Source organism: Anser brachyrhynchus (assembly GCF_964034855.1).
Source record: "Anser brachyrhynchus genome assembly, chromosome: W".
NCBI lineage: Eukaryota > Metazoa > Chordata > Aves > Anseriformes > Anatidae > Anser > Anser brachyrhynchus.
In genome coordinates this window covers 26,863,911-26,885,094 of record NC_137704.1, presented here as the reverse complement: position 1 = coordinate 26,885,094, position 21,184 = coordinate 26,863,911, and the positions used below count along the sequence as shown (strand labels likewise).

Genomic DNA, 21,184 nt, shown 5'->3' with positions numbered 1-21,184 from the left:
AGATGAAGGATGCCCTCGAGTCAACCGTAACAGTGCTGTGCGCTTTCCCAATCTGCTCGTGCTGCAGAGGTGCTGGGCAAGCCACCTTGCTTTCCCTGGAAAGGGTCCTGGAGGTCAGCAAGGGCCTGTGTGAAGCTCTTGGTGGGGGGCAAGGGGTAATTCCTCTGGCTGCCCCCGAAGCCTAGCTCACGGGAAGGTGGCCGTATGGAAGGGCTGCTTCAGACAAACCTTTGCTCTGTTAAACTTCACTGCGACTTTCCATGAAGATTGCAAGCCCCGCAAGGTTGTGGCCGCTAACAAGAATTTTCAGAAAGGCACCTCAGGTGCTGGGAACACAGCGGTGCTTAATTTCATACTTATTAGAAAGGGTAAACAAAGCTGCAGAAGAGTGTAAAAGACGCGATTAGAACTTGGATGTCGCGCTCAATCGCGTGTTCGTTTCCCCTCCAGGGCTTTCCAGGCGGGCCGGTACCTGGTTTGGTAACGGCTGAACGGGGCTGCGGGCAGCGGCTCCGCCGCCCTTCCGGCCTCCCGCTGGCAGCTCCGCCACCGCTATCGCGCGCCCGCGTCCCGACGCCGTCTCCTCGGGCAGTAGTTGGTCAGGGCCGGGGCTCACCCGGCGTCCCTCAGGCAGCCCTCGCAGCCCTCCCGGGGGCCCGGCAGACGCGGGGTCTCTCCCCGCTCGCTCCCCTCCCAGGCCGCCGGGGAGGGCGCCGAGCTGAACCCGGCCCGAAGCGCGGCCCCGCCGCTCCCCCCCCCGCCGGCGGCGCCCCGGGCGGGAGCGGGAGCCGGGGGCGGGTCGCTCTGGGCCCTGCCCGGCCCCCCGCTGCGGCGGGCGTGCGCCGTGCCCGGGGGCGGGGCGCAGCGGAGCCGAGCGGAGCGGCCGGGAGGCGGCGGGGGCAGCGGGGCCGTCTGAGGGAACGCACGCGGCCGCCAACATGGCTGCGGCCGCCGCCGGCCGGGCGGCGAGACCGCGTGAGTCGGCGGCGGGGCTGCCGGGGTGGGCCAGGAGCGCCGGGCGGGCTCCGCTCCCGTCCCCGGCCGGCGGCCGGCGGGAGCGCGGTGCTGCGGGCTGCGTGCCGCGGGGCCGGGGGGGCGGCTGGGGCGGCCGAGCCGTGCCGAGCCGAGCCGAGCCGAGCCGTGCCGGCGGAGGGCAGCGGGACCGCGTTACACAACGGCCTCGCCGGGGCCGCCTTTGCGTAACGGCGTCAGCGGCGCCGGGCCGGCCCCGGGCTGCCGCGCCCCCGCCGTGCCCCAGGCGGCGGCTCCCGGCGGGGCTCGGCCGCTGCCCGGCGCTGCGGGGCGGGCGGGGGCGCGGCGGGGCTCCACGGACGCGCCGCGGGGGCCCGGGGCTGCCGCTGCCGGGCGGGGGGGCCGGGGGTCGCGGGGCTCGGCCGCCGGGCTCCCGCGGGGCTGCCGGGGGCCGGCCCGGTGCCGCCCGGCCGCGCAGGGCGCCCTCCCCCCGGGGAGCGGGGCGCCGAGGGCCGCCTGACAGGAGAGCCCGCGGGCTGCGCGCTCCGAGGACCGGCGGGTGCCGCGAGCAGGTGCGGGACGGCGGCTCCACGGCGGGCGTCTCACGGCGGGCGTGCCACGGCGCGGGCGGGGACGGGCACAGAGCCCGCCGTACGGGACACGGGAGTTCTGCGGTGCAGGAGGACTGACACAGCTGCTGAAGCTTCTCCTCCCGTTGTTGTGTACAAATTACGGATGGTGTCAGTCACAGGCTGAGACCTGGAAGGAGAGGGTTGTCCTTCGGAAAGGGAAGGAGCCAGCCGGGCGGCAGGGTGCCGGAGCTGAAGCTCCTCAGGCTGCGGCCCCTTATAGCGCTGCAGCTGCCCGCGTCCCCGCGTGCACACCCTTAACCCCGGGTACGAAGCTGGGTTTGCAAGACGCTGTCGTTGGTTTCAGCAGGACTGAGGGCGTTCAGCATCCCTCAGGACGCTGTGAAGGAGCGGATCCCACGTCCCGGTGAGGGGCGCTGCGCCTGCGTGGCCCTGGGGCGCTGCCCCGCGCTGCGGGCGATTGCTGGGGACCCAGGCCTGGCGCGTGCCTGGTGCGCCCTGCAGGGGTGGTGCAGGGACACTCGTGGTTAGTCAGCCCGGGTGCCCCTGTACCAGTACGTGTGTTTCCAGCAGTTGTTTCGAACTTACGGTTGGAGCCTAAATTAGGGAGGCGTTTGTTGGTTTTTAGGTTGCTGCCTGATACCTCAGTGGGTATGCACTGGATTTAAAGAAAGCCAAAATCCCGTGCTTTCTTTGATTCCACGACCCAGCGTTTAAGGCAGAAGACACCAAAGGGCTCAGTAGTACTGAGTGTTTCTGCAGCTGATGTGGGGCTGGTTCCTGCCAGGTTTCAGACGTGTTGTTTTCTCTCCTCCAGTTGTCAAAAGCAGCGGCTCCCTGAGGGTCCCCCTCCGATGGCAAGGCCAGGCGTCCGCGGCCGTGGCGGCCAAGAGCACGAAGCCCCAGATTCAGCCAGAAGCACGGTGAGTTGGCGGTGAGGCGTGCGTGGGTGCGACTGGCGGCCGCTGCCCCCGTCTCTCTGTGGTACGGCGCGCAGCTTGCCTGCGTAGCAGCACGGCTCCTGTCCTCACACGGGGCGTCGTGGGGGTCGGCCTGCTTCGTGTGCCACTGCGCTGTCTGGCCCCGCTCCTGTGGGACGAGGATTGCCTCGTCTGTTCTCTGCGCGGTGAGGCGAGGGCTGAGGCAGTGCAGAAGCAATAGAGCAAACAGTAGGATGTGTTATTTGGGGTTCTGGTTCCTGCTTCCTGGGTGTTATCCAGCAGCCTCCTGGAGGAGGGGAGCAGAAGCCACCTCGCGGTGTGCAGCCACGCACAGACCGGCGCACGGCACCCACCCGGCTGCAGCGAGGGGAGCCGGCCTCGCGAGCGCTGGTCGGGCAGCAGCCTGCCGCTGGGAGAGGGCGTCGGGCTCCGGGTGGGCAGCGCCGGGCGTGCTTAAGGCGCAGGAGGTGATAGTAGGCACCTGGTGTGGGTTTTGGCTCAGTCTCAGCTCGTGGCTTAGGTTTTCTGGCTCAAGTTTCACAATTTCCCGGGTTTGCCTCAGCCTTTCTAAAGGCACGTTGTTTTGGTCTTGGAATCAGTTCCCAGAGCTGGGCGTTACAGCACATAACTTTTCACTCTTGAGCCTTTTTTTTGTTAGGTAGACCTACCTGTTCCCCGCCCCCCCTTTTCTCTCCTGCTGTGGAACAAATGCACGGTGTCAGCACTTCACCTGTTTTCAAAAATCGAGAAACGATGAAACAGTGCTTGGAAACCTCCATTTAAATGAGTCCAGCAGCCAGCTCTTTTCTCTTACATATGACCTGTTTAGCATGGCCTGTGATGGGTGCTGTGCAGGTAGATGGTCGGCGTAGCTCGCATGTGTGCCGTGGAGCTCTGGTGCTTCCCTTTCTCTTTCTTGATGTCTCTTTGGAGCTGAGAGGCAGCAGGTGTTGAACGCATGCTTGGCAGACTTTCTTCAGGGATTCTTCCCCATTTGTGGGAGAAGGTAATCGTTGGCCACTTGTGCCTGGGTTTGGCCCATTCGTATCCTTTGAACAGTGTAGCACACCTAGTCCCCAAAAAAAAAACACTGTGGGGAAAAAAAATAATACAAAAAAACCACAACCAAACTTACTTTGCATGCAGAATGGCTCTTTGCTTTCTTCACTGCTTTGGGTGACAAGATGTCTCTCCAAAGTAATGAAGACAAAGAGCTGTGGGTAGCTCATCAGTTTTCTGCAGAAGGTGCAGTTTGTTTTGGTTAGTATCCACAGTGGGTGTTCAGCTGAGAGGGCTCCTTAGGCACTGTCCTATAACCTCCCTTACCACGCTCAGCTGATAAATAATTTTCTCTACACATTTCCAGTTAACTGTGTTGCAAAGTGATTACTTAAAAAAAAAAAATCATGTAAATAGTTGTTCTCTGGCTATTCATGTTTGTAGTTCATATTTTTTTCATAAGCAGGATGAACTTTAAATGGGATGCTGTGAAAGAAAAGTGCGGATGGACAAGCTGATTAAATTGCAATTAAAAAAAAAAAAGCAGTATGTTGCTAGGATTTGAAATATCGTTTACTTCCATAGGAAACCTAAAACAGGAATCTTGATGTTAAACATGGGAGGTCCAGAAAGGCTGGATGATGTGCATGATTTCTTACTTCGTCTCTTCCTGGACAGGGATCTAATGACGCTTCCAGTACAAAAGTAAGAAGCACTGGGAACTTCTGTGTTACGGTCATTGTGCAGTGTTTCTGTCTTGACTGCAGGCTCAGGCGTTAAACTTTAATGTATATCAGCATTTCTTAGGACTGTTTAGTCTTTGGGACCAGATTGTGCAAGACACGGTATTGTAATTTTCTGGAAATAAGTGTGCCAAGATCAATCTCTTCAAACTGCAAATTCTGGTTTACTGTCACCTAGCAAGTTTGGGAAGGGTGACGGAGTGTGACAGTAAACAAGCCACGCAGTGCTGGTTTGCTTATAATTTGGGGAGATTGCCACAGAAAACCCACTCCAGCAGAGTTTGCTTTTTTTTGGGGGGGGGGGGGGGGGGGGGTGGGTGATTGGGGTTACGATATTAACACGTGTGCCTTTTGAACGCTTTAGTAAATTAGCACCATTCATCGCTAAACGCCGCACACCGAGGATCCAGGAACAGTACAGCAGGATTGGAGGCGGATCACCGATCAAGAAGTGGACAGCAGTGCAGGGAGAAGGCATGGTGAAGCTGCTGGATAGCATGTCTCCTCACACAGGTACTTCTTTACCATGGTTGTTAGAAACCTCTTTGGCCTGATGTGTTGAAAACACAAGCTTGTAAAGCAACTTTTGCTTCTTGGCTTTAGTTGTGAGTATAAACAGTGTCCTCTGTCTTGCTAGGAAAATGAAATGAATATACTGCAGAAGTTCTTATTCTTTAAAAACTCAGCATATGCAAAAATGTGGGGTTCACACACACGCAGATACAATTTTGTGCTGCGGTCACTTCTGTGACTGTTGGCAAACGTCTTTGGTTTCAGACAGCAGCTTGCTGTCAGTCCTCATTCAACATACGGTAACGCTGTGGCACCACGAGCCGACAGCCAGGTCTGTACCCACCTTCTCAGGCTGGATCCAGTATGTGCTGCGGTTCAGCTGCCACCTCAGTGCCCGAGGTAACTAGTTTGAGCTGTCTGTATGGCCACCCTGAGATACTTGTGGCACGTTTCATCTTGTGTAACTTCAGCCATCAGGAAATTGGACATCTGGCCTCTGCTCCTTCCTTCTCTCATGAAGAGAGAGCAGGGCATATACAGAGTGGTTCAGTATAGCCCACGTCAGTATCAAAGGGGGGAGCTCACCCTCTAAAGGTACCCTTGTCTCTCTCTCCTTTGATTTACAGGAAGAAATCTAGATGGCTGTAATAGACAAAGTATGTAATGTTCAGGTGGCTACAGCTAGGTGACAGGAGTCTCAGCTGGTGTTTGAGTGCAAGGTGTCATACCTTGTCCTGCAAGCTCTACTTGAGCCTGAGAGTCCACACTGAAGAGAAGTGGTTGACCCCAGAGGACAGGAAATGGGAGTATATAACATGGGAGTAAAGAAGGTCGGGATGGGAGAAGAGTGAGTGGCGTTCTTGCTAGGGTAAAGGAGATGGAGATTTGTGGCCATTGGCAGTGGCAGTATAACTTCATGTGACTGTAGCTCAAATTTTTGTACCTTTTATGAAGAGGTGTAGTGAGAATGACGATCCTTTTAGGCTGCACATGTGTGAATGCACCCACAGAGTTAAAAAGTCTGCCAGTCTAGGGTTTCCTGGTTGGTCGTGTTCTGCACGCCGATGCTATTGAGTTTCACAGGGGGGTGGGATCTCCTGCTGTAAAATGCAGGCCACCTTCTCGTGACTGCTGCTCGTAGCTAACGGCAGGACAGTGCCGTTCAGCTCCGCGCGCCAGCAGCTGGGGCTGAGACGGAGCCGCGCTCCCTGCTCCCGCTGCTTCCTGCACGTGCCCTTCCCTGCACGGGGCCAGCTCGGCAGGGTGCTGTGCGGGGACTGGCTGGCACGATCCAGCTCTGAGGCCAGAAGTTAGTGCTGTAATGCCTTTTGTATTTGTCTGGTATGCCAGTGTGAGCTGAAAGGGTTGGTGGCTGCATGGGAGGGCATCAGCAGTCTGAAGCTGCTCCCCAAAGCTGCAGGTCTGCCTTTTGTTCCTGTGAAATGTCCCCCAAAATTATTGGTTGCTTCAGAGGTCTTTCCTGACTTACATTGCCTGAATCTGTAGCTGCTACTAATGGATAAAAGGTCTAACACCAGTAAGGCCCCATGTTGGGCCTGAAGAGGAAGAAAAGATAGTGTTTTGTGGCTGAACACTGCAGGGCTTGGGCGAGTGATAGCAGCGAGCCCCGCCCGAGGACACGAGCAGGCGATAAGCCTAATGGTTTGAAGTTGGCTAGAAGTTGTTTGAATGGCTAGAAGTAGATACTGCCTTTGCCAGGTCTTCCTCGACTATCAGAGAGCTTGAAAGGTGAACGAAGCCTCCCTCCCCTCTCCGCAGATCACAGAATCTCCCTGAACCTTGCTCCCTCGCAGCAGGGAGGTGTGACTCCGGTGTGGGTTATCCTGTGCCACCGTGCCTGGGAGCGCCAGCGCGATGGCAAAACTGTGTAGACGCTTCTGTGAGTGCCCAAATTAGCAAAGCCTTAAGCTAATGCGCTGCAGTGGGCAATTCGTGGTGGAATCTGCAGCAGTTTAGCTAAACAGCTTTCAGATTGGTGGTTAGTTGAATTTGACTTTACCTTGTGTTGTTGGTCAGTTAGCAGCTGTGATGAATTCAAGTCTTTGTTCCTTTGCCTCTTTCTGAAGGTGACAGGTCATTTGCTTGCAGTACCTTTTATGCTAGTCTCTTGCTACGTGAAATGAAAACCGTGACGCTAAAACCACGGCATTAATAAATGTGAGTGGCAGCACTAGAAATCAGACTGATGTCCGCGCAGCAGCTTGAGGGTTGTGGTGATCTTCTGTCTCTGTTGTCTCGTGGGACAGAGAAAAAAGACACAGTGAATCATCGCTGCTTTGGCAAGCCAGGAGAAACAGTGATGCGATGGTTGGTCTGTGTGAAACGAGCTGTCTGGGGGTCACCTTTGTTCCAGTAAGGCACTTCTCGGCATTATGCTTTTTTGTTGAAGCAGCAAGCCAGCTTTAAGAGTAGAAGGAGTTAACGAGCTCACCGAGTTGCCCCCTGTGTTCCTCACCGATGTGTCAGCTGCAGATAATGCTTCTCATCCTGCCACTCCAATAGGAGCACTAAGCGTTTGTATTGGAAAAGCTGCTGGAGCACGAGAAGCAAAAGAGGGGAGCTCTCTGTTCTCTTCAGCTCAGCAGCTTTATGACGAGCGGTGCTGCAAGCTGCCTTCTCCCTTCGGCTTCCAAGACCTTTGCAGGTTTGATGCTGGTGGGTCAGGGAGTCACCCTCCGTGTTAGGCCATGTGCGTCAGTGACTTGATTCTCAGCAGTTTAGTAAGTCTTTGTGGATCCTACTTCAGATTTGGGTAGGAGAGGGATAGAGGTAGGAGATGGGGTTTTGTTGTTGTTCTTTTTTAGAAAAAGATGTGTCTGGAGCTGAAAAGTAATGCTCTTGAAAGGCTAGGACCAGAATTCCCTTATTCATTCAGCATGTAACACGTCACTGATGCCTTCATTTGGATGATACTCGATCTGTTTTTCCCCACAGACGCTATTCTCTAACTTAATTCCAACGGCAGTCCCTTCAAGTACAGTAAAAGCCTGAAGCGGAGCCGCATCCTGCTCTGGCACCGAAGGCAGCAGCGTGCGTAGCAGCTGCAGCCCCTCGGGGGTCAGGCTTGCAACAGGTTCTGAAGATAAAACTTACCGAGTTTATCTGCTTTTCTCAGCACACCACTCCCACGTACTTTTGTTTGGTGGCCGTTTTTGTACAGTCATGCCTGCCTCTGTGCAGTCCTTACACCTGAGAGGTCCTTTAAAGGCTTTTTTTTTTTGTAACCTAGCAAGAGTTTTAAATACCGAATGTGCTAACCATTTCCTTAAGCCTTTCAAGTAACCTTGCGGTGATGCCACGTACTGTGTTTCTTCAGAACAGCTTGAACCAGGCGTGCATCCAGACTGAGCCGTGTGGTTATTGTGGGAGCCTCGTGTCAGAATGTCGTGCTCGCGGGTAGCGCTTTGGGAGCCCCGAGCCTGGTTAATGGGTAACTTGCAGGTTGCGCCTGTGCCACCTGAAAGGCAAAGTGAAGAAGGAACACTTTACGTCTGTTGTTACCTGGATCTGGGCTTCTGGGGGGCCTGGAGGTTACAGTTATTTGTGTATTTGCAGCTGGTGGAGAACTCAAGTTAGACAGTATCCGCCTGTAAAATTCGCCTGTTCACATAAATCAGTCGACTGATACGTAGACTTGTTGGAGGTATTCAACACATTACTCTCTGACGTTGGGACTAGGATCAAGCAGTAAATAAATGGCCTCACCAATGTCATCTGGGAACAATATAATTTTAAAATGAAGCTTTATTGTCACAGGCAGCTGTCTGGAAATAAACAAGAGTTCTTCCTCTCTGAATGAATGCAGTTGGGTGGGCTCAGTAGTCTGTAAGAATAAGTCATGCAAATGTGGTGACAGGAAAATCCATTTCTGTTTGTTTAGTGCTAGCATCAAATAAGCTAATGTCTTACAGGGGTAATTATGTTTTAAGACAGCGCCTTTTGCTTTTTTCCACTGTTTTTAGCTACGAAGGTTCTGAGTATTTTTACAAGCTGTATTTTAGCTGAGATTCCCTTACTGTCAGAAGGATGAAAGCTCCCAGGATGAAGGGACCACGTTGCTTTCTTAGTTTGGCAGCTCTTCGCAGCAGGAGCTGTTGTGTACCTGAAAGAGTAATCCTGATTCTAACTGTAGCTGCAAACCGAACATGTGTGCACACACAAAAACCTGTTATTTGCTGCCTGTGATCCAGGACAGAACATAATGCTGTGAGAGCGTTGCAAGAAGTTCCCAGGTTGGCCATAATTTTTCCCGATATCCTTCCTCAGGTTAAACTCCTACTGTCTTTGCTCTGGTTAGTCAGATTTTTGTTTTCAATGCCATTTAAAAATGTTAGAGGTAACTGGCCCCCAGGCTCTGAAGGTGGGTCATTACTTGCTACTGCTCCCAGGCGGGAGATTTCTTGCCTCCTGCAAAGAACTGGGGTTGGCTAAACCTGCTTTCTTGAGTCCTGCGTAAATCTATGATAGAGTGCAGAACAAGCAGAGGACATTGCTTCCTTCAGAAACCTGTTAAATGGTATTTCAGAGCTAGTGAGCTGGAAACCAGGAAAAAGAAACTTTGGTTTTGTTCTCCTAGAAGCCTCTGTCCTCCACTTAAAACAAAACAAAACAAAAAATCAAGGAAAAACAAGCAAACACAAGCCACCACACTCTCAAACCTCAAAGCTGACACCCAGAAGGTTAGAGGTGGAAAATGAAGAAACCTGAAGTGTTGTCCTTGGAAAGAAAAGTATTGCTTCCAAACTGAAGTGCTTAAAGGCACAAAGGTCTCTGTGAAAAACAGAAACAAACCAGAAATGGAAGAATCTGCATCCCTTCCTGAGCACCCCGATCTCCTGCCCCAAACAAGCCCCTGTCCTTGGGGGTTTACGTGCAAGCAGAGCAGGCTTACCAGTGTGAGGGATGGGGGTTTGATGACTCCTGTGCTGGCACCTGGAACACAGAAGGGGTAGAATTGTTGGGTTTTCTTGCACTGCCTTGTAAGCAGCTGATATCTGTGAGGTGCCTTTTCCTGTTTGAAAATTAGACCCTCTCAAGCTGACGACTGCAGAGCAGAACATCTCAGTGCTGGCACACAAAATTACAGCTGAATTGTATTTGAAAGTTTAGTTAGATAACATTTCCTGGAATGAACAAGCTGCTTAAACAATTTGCTTCCTTTTACCAGCATGGGTGGCAGCATGAAGAAAGCCTTGTCTTCCCTAGGTTTTGCCATTTTAATTAGGTTGTGGTGTTTAAAGCATCCCGCTCCTGATTTCAGTGAGGTGAGCTGTGCTGTCAGGAAGACCGCAGCACTTGTGTACCAGTGGTCTGTTAGGGCACAGTCGTGTTCAGTCACCATCCTTCAGTGGCACGCTTTCACCGGTGCATCCTTTAGATCAGAACTTTTGCTGTAACATATCAGAGCTCTGTGCAGCCTGGAAACCGTGCCTCTGCTAACTAACTGAAACCAGGAGGCTGCTGCTTTCTGCAGGTAGTGTAAATTTCTCATAATTTCTGCTAACGGGAAACTGAGTTTCCAGCCAAATACTTACCAAAGAAAGATGTGTTTGTATGACGGTGGTTTTGAAAGGTAGCCAGGAAAGTGTCAACAAGTTTATTTTGACAGTTTGGTGAAATAAACCGCCTGGTTCTGTGCCTCGTACATGTTGGTTAGCAGTGTTGCTGGAAGTCACGGGTAGATGCTGTTTTCTGAAACTTCTTCTCCTGTCTTTGGCTGGCAGCGCCTCACAAGTACTACATCGGCTTCCGCTATGTGCACCCTCTGACGGAAGAGGCGATCGAGGAGATGGAGCAGGATGGCATCGAACGGGCCATCGCTTTCACGCAGTACCCGCAGTACAGCTGCTCTACCACAGGTGAGAGCCCACGGCTCCTGCACGAGGGGCCCTTGGCTTCGTTACCAGCTCCAGCTCTTCTGTATTTACTGCAGTGCTGAATTTTAGGCAGAAACTTCTTAGGTAAGGGTAGCTTTGTTACTGTCATTACTGCAAGAGAATATAAACTGAAGCCCCAGGAACACCACTGAGTAAGCTTTCTCCATGGAAACTGCATAACTGTTCTTCAGTTAAGGAATGGCTTAGCGAGTTATTCTTGTACACTGTGTGATCTTTGAGACGATTGTTCCCCTCTGATGTTCTCAGTTCTGAGCTGGAGTTGCATTTGAAATGTATGCCATTTTAAAATATTACAACACCTTGCTACAAAACCATTTTCATCCGACAGGTTGCTGATGCCTTGGATAAACTGATGTTGTTAATTCCCTGTATTTCAGGAAGCAGTTTAAATGCTATTTATCGCTACTATAATAAAAAGGGGGAGAAGCCAAAGATGAAGTGGAGTATAATTGACCGATGGCCCACACATCCCCTGCTCATTCAGGTATGGATTTGCAGGAGAGCCTTTGAAGCTGGCAGTGAGAATGAGGTGTGTGAACTGAGCAGGTCTCACACAGAGTCCTCCAGGGACAACAGGGGTACCCTGAAATATTCTTCTTAAGGCACTCTTACAACTGCAAGGGGAATGCTGCAGTCCTCTGCTTGCGCAGTATGGATGTGCTTCGGCACCCCAGAGTCAGACTGCTCGTTCACAGCTATCTCATTGTCTTTTCTGTTATCACATTGATGGACACTCCCGGGGGTTTTCTTAGGTTGGTTAATGTAGGAGAAACTTGGTATGTTTGCATTAGCAACTGATTTCGAAAGAACAAAGAACTAAGTAAATACAGATGTTTGTTCCATTTCTTTTTAAGAAATGTTTGCTACCAGTGAAAACACTGTATGATGTTAAGCAAGAGGAATGTTCTGAGGAATCACTTTACTTACTACAAGTCGTAGTAGTAAGTAAAGGTCACTGACTACTAGTCATAGCTTGCAACAAAGCTTATGAGCTTTTTAGCTATAAAATATCTTAGAAGAAGATGAACCTACTTGCTGATTTAAACTGTGTTTATGTATTTTTCCTGTTGCCAAAAAAAAAAAAAAAGAAAAAAGAGAAGAATAAAAGGCATATTTCAGTGTAAGGGTACATTTTAGTTACGGCAATGAAATGTGTCTTGTCTACTGTGTATGCAGTTGCAGGAGAAGGATGGTTATTTCACAACAGATGTTCTGGCGTGATAATGTGTGAATGTGACCACCACGTACACCTTGTTCTGGGAGTGTAGTCATGTTGTTAAAGCAGTTTGGGCTGGAAGGGACCTCTAGAGGTCATTAGCCCAAATTCCTGCTCAGAGTGGGTCTGTAGTCAATGCACACAGATCACGTCTCCTTTGTCAGATCAGAGCTTGCTGGGCAGCAAAGAGGTGGTTGTAGCCACAGCAATGGCTGTGCAGGAGCAGTTACAAGGAGCCTTCTTGCTCCTTCCTTTCCTGAGAAAATGGCATTTTTGTCCCTGGAGAGAGCTGCTCTTTTGGCTTGTGTTCTGCAATTTTTGTGGTGTGCTGAACAGGAGAGTGGCACTGCCTGCGCTGCGTGCGGTTCCCTGGAGTAGTGTCTGCATGCGGCGCTGTCCTGGGACTGCCACTCTTGTTGTACGCTCTGTGCCTTCCGTGGGCATCCTCCTTGCCTTCTGCGAAACACCTAGCAAGGACAGTTGTGCTCTGCCCCTGCCCTAGCAGCTGCACTCCTGCCCTCTGAGGCAGGGAACCACAAGTGGGAGGAGGGTGGTGTTGCACTGGTTATATTCCTTCTTCTTGTTACCAGCATCTAAAAACCACTGGGGTGGTCACGGGGGCCTCTGCTGTACTGGTACCGGGCATTGTTTATTCTGCATACTGAACACCCTGCAGTATGTGCTGTCCTTTGCCGTTGCCCCACATGTACTGAAATGGGAATTTTGAGGTTCTTAAGGCAACCTGGCACATGGAAGCTGCTGTCATGAGTCATTTGCGAGTGCGTTACCTTCCAGCGAGTCCTGATCCAAGTCTTTGCTCTTTCTTTCTGGCCAGTGCTTTACCGATCACATACAGAAGGAACTGGACCTGTTTCCACCTGACAAAAGGAAAGATGTTGTCATCCTTTTCTCGGCTCACTCGCTCCCCATGTCTGTGAGTTACGTTGGGCTGTTCCTGTAATTGCCAACCAGAATCATGCTGGCTAAGCTGAATGGGAGGGTGGGCAGCTTGCACACTTGCAGAGTAAAACCACACAAATATAAAGATGAGTCGCTGAGTCGTGGCTGACGTGGAGCTGAGGTCGAGGCATGTGAGCTGTGGTGGCTTTGCTGCATTTGCTCGGATGTGCACCGCTGGCCACCCCTGAAGGGAGGGCACTGGGTTAGGTGGGTCGGTGGTCAGGCTCCATATGGCTGCTTTTATGGTCTCATAAACTTGCCAGCTCAAACCTGGGCGATAATGGTATTTTCTCACCTCTAGAAAGTATTTATAATGCTTTCCCTGGACGAATGAAAATAGCGTCTTTGCAGGGCTGCATTAAATGGCATAATCCTCTGTCAGTGACCAGTGACTGCAGTGAAATCTGGTCATTTTTTTAAAAAAAATCAGTGCTGTTACCAAGATGTAATCATATCTATATAAGAAGATTGAAGAATTTGTCCTTTGTCACGGGAAGGAGGAGCAGCAGATGCCGCGGTAAAGCAGCTTCGCTGATGGTTTGGCCGGGCAGGAAGGCACTTCGTCTGGAAGGGCAGGCGGAGCCCTGGGGGCATCCCTGGCCAGAGGCTGTAGGGCGGGCTGGGGCGGTGGCGCCTGCGGGCGGCCACCAGCCTGCACCGTGCTGGTGAGGCCGCGCTGCCACCTGGTGCCACCAGCCACGTCCCCACCACCGCCCCGGTGCTCGGTGGTGGAGAAAGGCTGTGTCTGTGGTGAGGAAAGGGTGTTTGCACAGACGTTCCCTGGAAGAAAACGTCTGCTGTTTGTGTCTTGAAGGTAGTGAACCGTGGTGATCCGTATCCACAAGAAGTGGGAGCTACTGTTCAGAGAGTCATGGAGAAGCTGAACTACTCCAACCCCTACAGGCTGGTCTGGCAGTCCAAGGTAGGTGCTGGAGAACCACAACACCTCCCGCCGCTGCCAAGCGCTTCGGGCGATGGAGCGCGTGGTCTTCCCACAGTGCCATAACCCCATTTTCAGCAAGTATTTCTGCTGGAATAGAGTCCCGGTCTTTTACTCAAATTCAGTCTTTCCAGATACTCTTTATCCATAGTTTATTGCCTTTTGGGTATATTGCATCAATTTCAAGTAGATTTTTAATGTCTGTTAGAAAACCTATGATCTCGTACCACCCAGTTTGATATTTTTCTTTCTCTGTCAGAAAGAAGAATAGAGCACTCATTGTTTTTTTAAGTGTTACTTTTAGATGGTCTTAGATGGTCTTTAGATGGTCTTAGAGAGCAATTTTTCAGAAATTGTCACTGTGAAATAGACAGTCTTTATAATGACATACACGTAACCCAGACAAGCTTCATTAGTCTTGATGAAGACTTCTTGCGTTATTTTTTGCTTATTATTACTACTGCAAATAACGAGGAACTTAATTTTTACCAGAGTTCTGTAGTACAAGTAACCATACGTCTCAGGAGCATTACACCTACCATGCCATTGTTGTTTTGTTCTTAAAGTTGCATCGTATGGTACATCGGCACCAAATACTTTCATGGGTAGATACGGGTTAAGGTGGGTTTTCTGCATCCTGAATGCTTACATCTTCAAAAGGCAGGTAAATCCCAGTGCGTTAGTGATCAGGCTTTTGTTGAACTAAAAATAGCAGAGCTTCATTTAAATTTTTATTTTAATGCAAATCTCGTTTAAGGTCAGCCCAGGTTCTCTTTTTAGGGGATTTAAATGGAGGGACAGTGGGACATTATGTCTTCATAAAAACCTAATGGATAAATGAGAGGTAGAGTCAAAAGCAGAGAAAGAGATAGTTGTCTCCTTCTTAAATATATAACTTGGTCTGTGTTGTCTTGCTTAAGGAAAACATGGGTGTTTTTTCTAAGAATGATTTTGAGTGTTTTTTCCTCCTTTTCTTACAGGTTGGGCCAATGCCTTGGCTTGGTCCACAGACAGATGAGACCATTAAAGGCCTGTGCCAAAGAGGAAAGAAGAACATGTTGTTGGTCCCAATAGCATTTACAAGTGACCACATTGAAACGCTTTATGAACTGGATATTGAGTATGCCCAGGTTTTAGCAAATGAAGTAAGTAGTTTATAGTTTTCATAGCTGTTTGGATAGCGTTGCTCCCAAATTATTTTTCCTCTCTCAAAATTTTGCTTTGTAGGTGCTGTTTGCAATATAATTTGGGGCATTATTTTTTTTGTAAATTGAAAATGAATCTTAACTCAGGGGAGTTTTTAACAACACAAAACAGGTGGGAATGAGTCTTTCTGGATTTAACTCTAAGCCACTGCTATCCTGGCTAAAACAAAGTCATAAGATTTTTGGCAGTGAAATGAAAATGTACATCATAGTTGGTTTTGCTATATTCGAGAAAGTAATACTGCATTTCATTCACTCATTTTGGGGCAGCTTCTGAATGAAGTAGAAAGGAGGATTTTGAAGGTGAACTAGAGGAGGATGTAGCAGACTTAACTTTTCTCCTTGTTTTTGGTCCAGTGTGGAGTTGAAAACATCAGAAGAGCAGAATCGCTGAATGGAAATCCACTGTTCTCTAAGGTACCTTTGCTGCAATAGTTATAAAAGTTTGCAGCTGTGCGTTTCCTACTAGATCATGGATGTCTTTTAGTAATTTTAAAGTATTTTTCAGATAAGAGGAAAAATAGAAATCTGTACTTAATCCGTACACCACAAAGAGTTTTTGTTGACCACTTTTTTTAAAAAAAGTTCTAAAGTTTCTTTTGACAAGGAAGAGAAATTTTGCATTCATTAATGGTTATCTTTTAATGGAATACTTATTTTAAGATACTGTGCAAGTGCAGTTTTGAAACAGGATTTTCCACTGAATTAGTGGGGGATAGTGCTTAAAAAGTAGAGTGAAATCTGATGGATACAAAGTTTGGCGATCTCACTAGTCTGTGTGGCACATTAAAGCATTTTCTGATTTTATGCAAGGAGGTTTGCTCACTTCTGTTTTTTAATTAACTGTCTTTCAGGCTCTGGCAGACTTGGTCTGTTCACACATCCAGTCGAATGAAGTCTGCTCTAAGCAGTTAACGCTCTGCTGTCCGCTCTGTGTAAATCCTGTCTGCAGGGAGACAAAAGCTTTCTTCGCTACTCAACAGCTGTGATGGGCAGTGTGGGATGGCACGGCTGGGTTGCGCAGGAAAATTGCCCTGGTGAAGCAGTGCAAAGGAAAATCTGCTTGACCGAGCTCTCTTGTGTTACAGACGTACAGGCTGGTAGTCTCAGTGATGTTAACCCCATATAGCAGCTTGGAGAATTTGACTTTTTTGTTTTATTTTTTTCTTACGTTTTCTTTGTTTGAGAAGTGTTTGTAGAAAGTAGGGAAACAAGGGTGTGTGTTCTGAGATGTGAAAAGGTCTCATCTCATCTGATTCTGGTTGGACTTAGCATGAGTATGCACCGAAAAGCCTAACAAGCTTTTATACCAATTGGCTTTTGTTTCCTACGGAGGGATTTCTTTGTATGCATTTTTTTTCACGAGTGCATTAATTTCAGTTTTCCAGATCAAGCATACAATTACTTTGTTTTGTTTATGCAAGGCATAGCATAACCAGCATCGTCACCAGTTGTCTCAAGAGCAATCTCTTCAGGTGGGTTTGAAGATCAAGTGACTTCTAATGCTTTTTAAATAATCTGTATATTTTTTTAGAACATAAAGATAAGGTTTTGTTTTGTTTCTTCCTGCCAGAAACTTCCTGTGAAAGCTTAGCTGGGTTAGCAGAACTCACAAGACTTGTTTACATTTTCTAGATTAAAACACTTTCATCATCTGCAGGAAAGCCCCTGCACTTGAAAAGCATACAGTGAAAGACAAAATTCTGTTTGGGCGATGCCGAAGAACCTGCGCAGTTGAAACAAACTGTGTATGTTTCAAATCTAGCAACCATCAGCAGCACGTGTTGAAACATATTGGTTCATCTGTCTTTTCAGCAAAGTGACTTTATTATTATTATTAAAAAGGGCTTTCTCTGTTTGGTTAAGGAAATTTAGTCAGGCTTGTTCTCCAGAAGGTTTATAGATCTGCTGTGTGCTTTCTACTGTGTCACAGTGCTGTGGTATTTGTGGGTATCTATGGACTTACAGAGGTACAACTGATCTAGCTTAATTGATGCTGTTATTTAAAAGTGAGATGATAAATCAGGAGTAATTCGCATTGCAGATGCCTGAGTGCAGAGAGGAGAGCAGGCTGCCCCTCGTGCTGACAGCTGTGTGCTTACACATACCTTTGTCAGAAGCCATGTTTAGTCTGTTACATTTCTGGCACCCATCGTGAGCCTGGAGTTAATGAACTCGTAACCCATCTACACTTCTTGCTTGTTTTGGCAGGAGTTCGGGTGCTGAATCCACCTTAGTGGTGGTAGCTTTGCGGAGCGTGAGGAGCCTTTTGAGGGCAGTATCCCTTCGCTGTCAGCACCAGGACTGGCATCCAGGCTGGTCTTGGGGTGGGAGGGGACTTTTTTCAGAGGCTGTCCCCACGCAGCATGCCCGATCTCGGCACCTGAAGTAGCTGAGGGTGGAAGCGCTGCAGCACCTCAGTCACTGGTCCTCCCCACGGGGGCCTCCCTCCTGGGATGGAGGAGGCACAAAGCTGTGAGTGTTTGCAGGGACAGAGCCATATGAGTATTAGTCTAGCTGTCACCTTCGTGGATGTAAATGTTTACTTCACTTAACTAGCACTGAAACGCCAGTCCTTTGGCAATGCAGGTTGTTTTCTGTAAATTGATGATTCAGCTAATCACGAGGTTTGAGAAGCAGGTGCCCTGCTGCTCAGACAGGTTTACTTGCGTACGTAACTGAGGCACGAAGAGTTTGAACTTCTGGTCTTCAACGGTGGGGTTGATTAAAAAGAAAATTGGCATCTGTTGTTATAACAGATTTATCTTGTTCTATTTTATGTTAAAGGAATTAAACATGGGGTATTAAAGAAATGAATGGATGCCGTGTTGGTCAGCCAGTGGGCCAGGTACTGCCATGGAGCGATGTAAATCCTGGTCTCCTACCTCGGTAGGGCCCACAGCCCAGTACGTCTTGAGGGTCGATTGAAGTCTTCACTGCCATCCAGCAGCTTCCGAATGTGATTATGGTGAGACAGAATTAAACTCCTTCAGTGCCAGAACTGCCTGTGTTACTGCTGCCCCCTTGTCGCTGTAGCAGAAAAAAGTCTTCCTCCACCCTTTGTACCTGTGCCTCTTCTCAGGGCAGGGAGGCGCAGGGGCAGCTCTGCAGATGCCAAGGACGTGCCACTGTGTGCTCCCTGCCTTGGGCTTTGACTTCCAGAACCGTGCTGTGTTTGTAGTGCTCCCCGACCAGCAGAGGTGTACGGTTTTCAAAGAGTGGGAGAATCTGTAGGGGAATTTTTCCCCTTTTGTGGACATGAGTAGAGACTGGGCTTTTGAGTGTTGAGTAGGACCAGTAGCGTGACCACAAGACACTACCTAGCCAAAGCTCTCTCTCCAAGACCTTTGGTTGCCGTCAAGTCTTTCAGCTCAGTCTGTTTTGGCATGGAGAGTACCCGAGTTCCCACACCAGTGCTGCAGGGAGTTTGTTTTGTGTCTCCCTTCTGCCTTTCTTGCTCAGCTCGTGGTCTCTGCTCGCTGCCGCAGCAGGAAAAGGGAATGCGAAGCTGATTCCTGCCCTTTCTCAGGCGGAGTAGGTAGTGTTATCGTGTATGAAGGGGCGACATTTTTATGGAGAGGCTTTGAATCGATGCCAAAGGACTAACAATGTCAGCAGTATGTGTGGGGAGCGAATCCCTCATGTCTCCCGTTGGATGAACTTTTCTCCGTTCCCACTTCTCTGCTTGATGCTTATGGGTGAGTGGCAAACAGTCTGTTTTGTGAAATCTTCCCACTCATGCCTCTTTCCTACCAGCTGAAGGTTGTTGTGACCTCCAGACCCAGGTTGCCACCAGCACATTTCCGTGTCTGCAGCTGGAAACTGAAGGTTAACTTTATGTGATCGTTGCAATGCTATAAATATAGATTAGCTTTTTATTTCCATACTGGAGAGAGTACTGAAAATATTAGCTGGCACTAATTATGAGGCATTACTTTTGTCCCCAGTAATAAAAGGTATTTAAAATGCACTTTTTAGTATGCTAACCACAAGTGAGATAATTACTAAGCATCTTTAGCAATTGTTGCTATTAGACCATAATGCAGAAATCACTTAATTTTCTAGCTTTTAGCAGATGTCTCTCATCTCATAGAGTTGGTGGGGTTTTTCATTTTGCTGAATAGTTTATTCTGATATCACTCTCCTGTTATTTAATGCGCATTATTTTGTCTTAGAGCAGCATCAAAAGCCTGTTGAAAAGCTATCGGAGCAAGTTAACTAGCAGCTCCACTATTATTTTTAATAGGAATCGGTTTCTTCCCCTGGCATTTAAAATTTCAATTTTAAAAAAGAAACCAGAGAGACTGGCAACAGTGGGAATTCTGCTGCCGTTGAAATCTTCTGGTGCTGGGTTTGATGTTTGGGAGCATTTCCCACCACGTTAACTGACAGTGGAATTCGTCTGACCTTACTTGGATGCTTCCAATCCTATGTCAACATCTGAGCCGGTCTCCTAGGTACTATTTGTGGTCAAAAGATGTTTTTTCATGAGCGCTTCTAAGAAATGATTCATGTCCCCTCGAAGTGGATGTTCACAGCGGGCTGGGTGAGTGCCGCCCCTGGGCTGCGGAGGGGGCACGGTGCGCCAGCCCCGGTGGCGCTGCCCTGCACGCCTGGCGCGAGGAGAGGGGAATCCCATCCGTGTGTGCCTTCCTGGTAGCACCCTGTGGTGCTCTGTAGCTGCTGCATTTGGGAGTCTGCGGGCTTAGTCCTCCAGTTATGCATTCAGCTTTCCCCTCTGGCAGACTTTGAACGTTTGGTGCTATTGACTCGGGACGCGGTCCTGTCGGATCCTGAGCACTTTGCTCTGACTGAATTATTTGAGTGCGTGGAAGTGTCAGCGTCTGGGAGACTGTAGTCTTCTGACAGAAATCTAGCCTGATCTTTTTCATTGTCAATTATTCTCCTTTTGCAGTACTTTATTTGCAGTTGTTTATCATTTACATTTGCCTTGACAAAAAGCTCTCCCCGTCGGAAGTGAGCCCCAGCGATGTGTTGAGGTAGCGCCCAGGGTACCCGAGCCCTCTGCTGGGAGAGCTGAGCTGGCCGACGTGGGCACTGGGGGCTTCGGGGGTGGCGGGGACCCCGTCCCAGCCCAGGCTGCTCGGTCTTCCCGCAGCTCATGGTGCGGGCAGGCACACAGCCGGTGCCGCTGGGGAGCGAGGAGCTGACCTGGTGCTGCCGGTGCTGCGGAGCGCTGGCCTGACTCTGGTTATCCTCAGGAAAGAGGTGGGGAAGGAAAGGTGCTTGCGAATGGAGCGTTGTGAAGCGTTTGCTCGTGGTGAGACTGTCCTCCTGATTTAAGTCTGCAGTTTTGCTATTTTTTTTTCCCTTTTTTAGTTGGAGTTTTTCTCTTTTGGAGTTTAATAAAATCTCCCTCAGTACTGGCTGCGTTTTAGAAAATGTGATAGCTTCCAAAAGCGGTGCTGTAATGTTAAAAGGCGTGTGAATAATGTCAGCAGGCTACGCTCCCACTTGCCATGGAGAAGCAGATGTTGCAGTTGAGGTCAGTGGGGCCAAGATTTTCCTAGGAATATTTAGAAGCTCGCTTTACGTTCCCTTTCTGTCACAGCAAGAGAGCTGGAAATCAATATGAAGTGTAAGATGCAAAGGAGAGAGAAATCCCTTTTATTTTTTAATACCAGATGTGTACAAATACTTGCTTTTAGTCCTACAAATGTATTTCAGATTGAACAAGGACTTCCATTTAATGTAATTAACAATTTGTATAATCTTGCTGTGTACCGTTTACCATGAAGTTGGAATTTCAATTAAAGGTTTTTGGAAGAAGGAACTGAGCGGTGTGTCTTGAGTGCAGCCCTTTATGACGTGCTTGATGTCCTCTGTTCCTTTCCTTGTCTCTGCACCAAGGCAAACGCCCACCAGCAGGCACGGGGCAGCGCTCGGCGGGGTCCGTCGCAGCCCGTGAAGCTGTTCCCCCGGCAGAGCTGAGGGGTGGCGCTCTGCCTGCTGCTCTTGGGAGGGGATCCCCGCGCACCAGGCGTGCTCCGACTGCGGGCCTCTGCCTCTGAGACAGCTTTGTCCTCTTCGACTGCTTGGTCCAAGGCATCAGGGAGTTGCTGCTACTGGGAGTAAAATCCCCGAAGACGTAAGGCCCTGGCACCTGTGAGATGCGCTGGTCTGCTCCTCTTGTCCCGAGGTACGTGCCGATGTGGGCAAGCCGTGC

General features: G+C 49.6%; 1 protein-coding gene across 2 annotated transcripts; it reads left to right on the top strand.

Moving 5' to 3' along the window:
- Positions 1–821: 821 nt before the first annotated feature.
- On the top strand, positions 822–20,791 carry FECH (ferrochelatase). 2 transcript variants are annotated; one of them, XM_080571943.1, is made up of 11 exons: positions 822–975; positions 2,380–2,485; positions 4,088–4,207; positions 4,610–4,758; positions 10,503–10,637; positions 11,054–11,160; positions 12,728–12,826; positions 13,667–13,774; positions 14,773–14,937; positions 15,355–15,414; positions 15,852–20,791. In XM_080571943.1, exons 1-11 carry the CDS (start codon positions 939–941, stop codon positions 15,984–15,986), a joined length of 1,221 nt encoding a protein of 406 aa, XP_080428069.1. In that variant the 5' UTR covers positions 822–938; the 3' UTR covers positions 15,987–20,791. The 2 variants fall into 2 exon arrangements, with proteins under 2 accessions (XP_080428069.1, XP_080428068.1); XM_080571942.1 differs by lacking the exon at positions 822–975 and adding an exon at positions 1,396–1,544.
- The last annotated feature ends 393 nt before the right edge of the window (positions 20,792–21,184 follow it).

Excerpts from the sequence above, each read along its gene's own strand:
- FECH (XM_080571943.1), top strand. The coding sequence starts at position 939 with ATGGCTGCGGCCGCCGCCGGCCGGGCGGCGAGACCGC. Across the intron at positions 4,759-10,502 it reads TAGCATGTCTCCTCACACAG|CGCCTCACAAGTACTACATC; the intron begins GTACTTCTTTAC and ends TTTGGCTGGCAG. Across the intron at positions 13,775-14,772 it reads GGCTGGTCTGGCAGTCCAAG|GTTGGGCCAATGCCTTGGCT; the intron begins GTAGGTGCTGGA and ends CTTTTCTTACAG.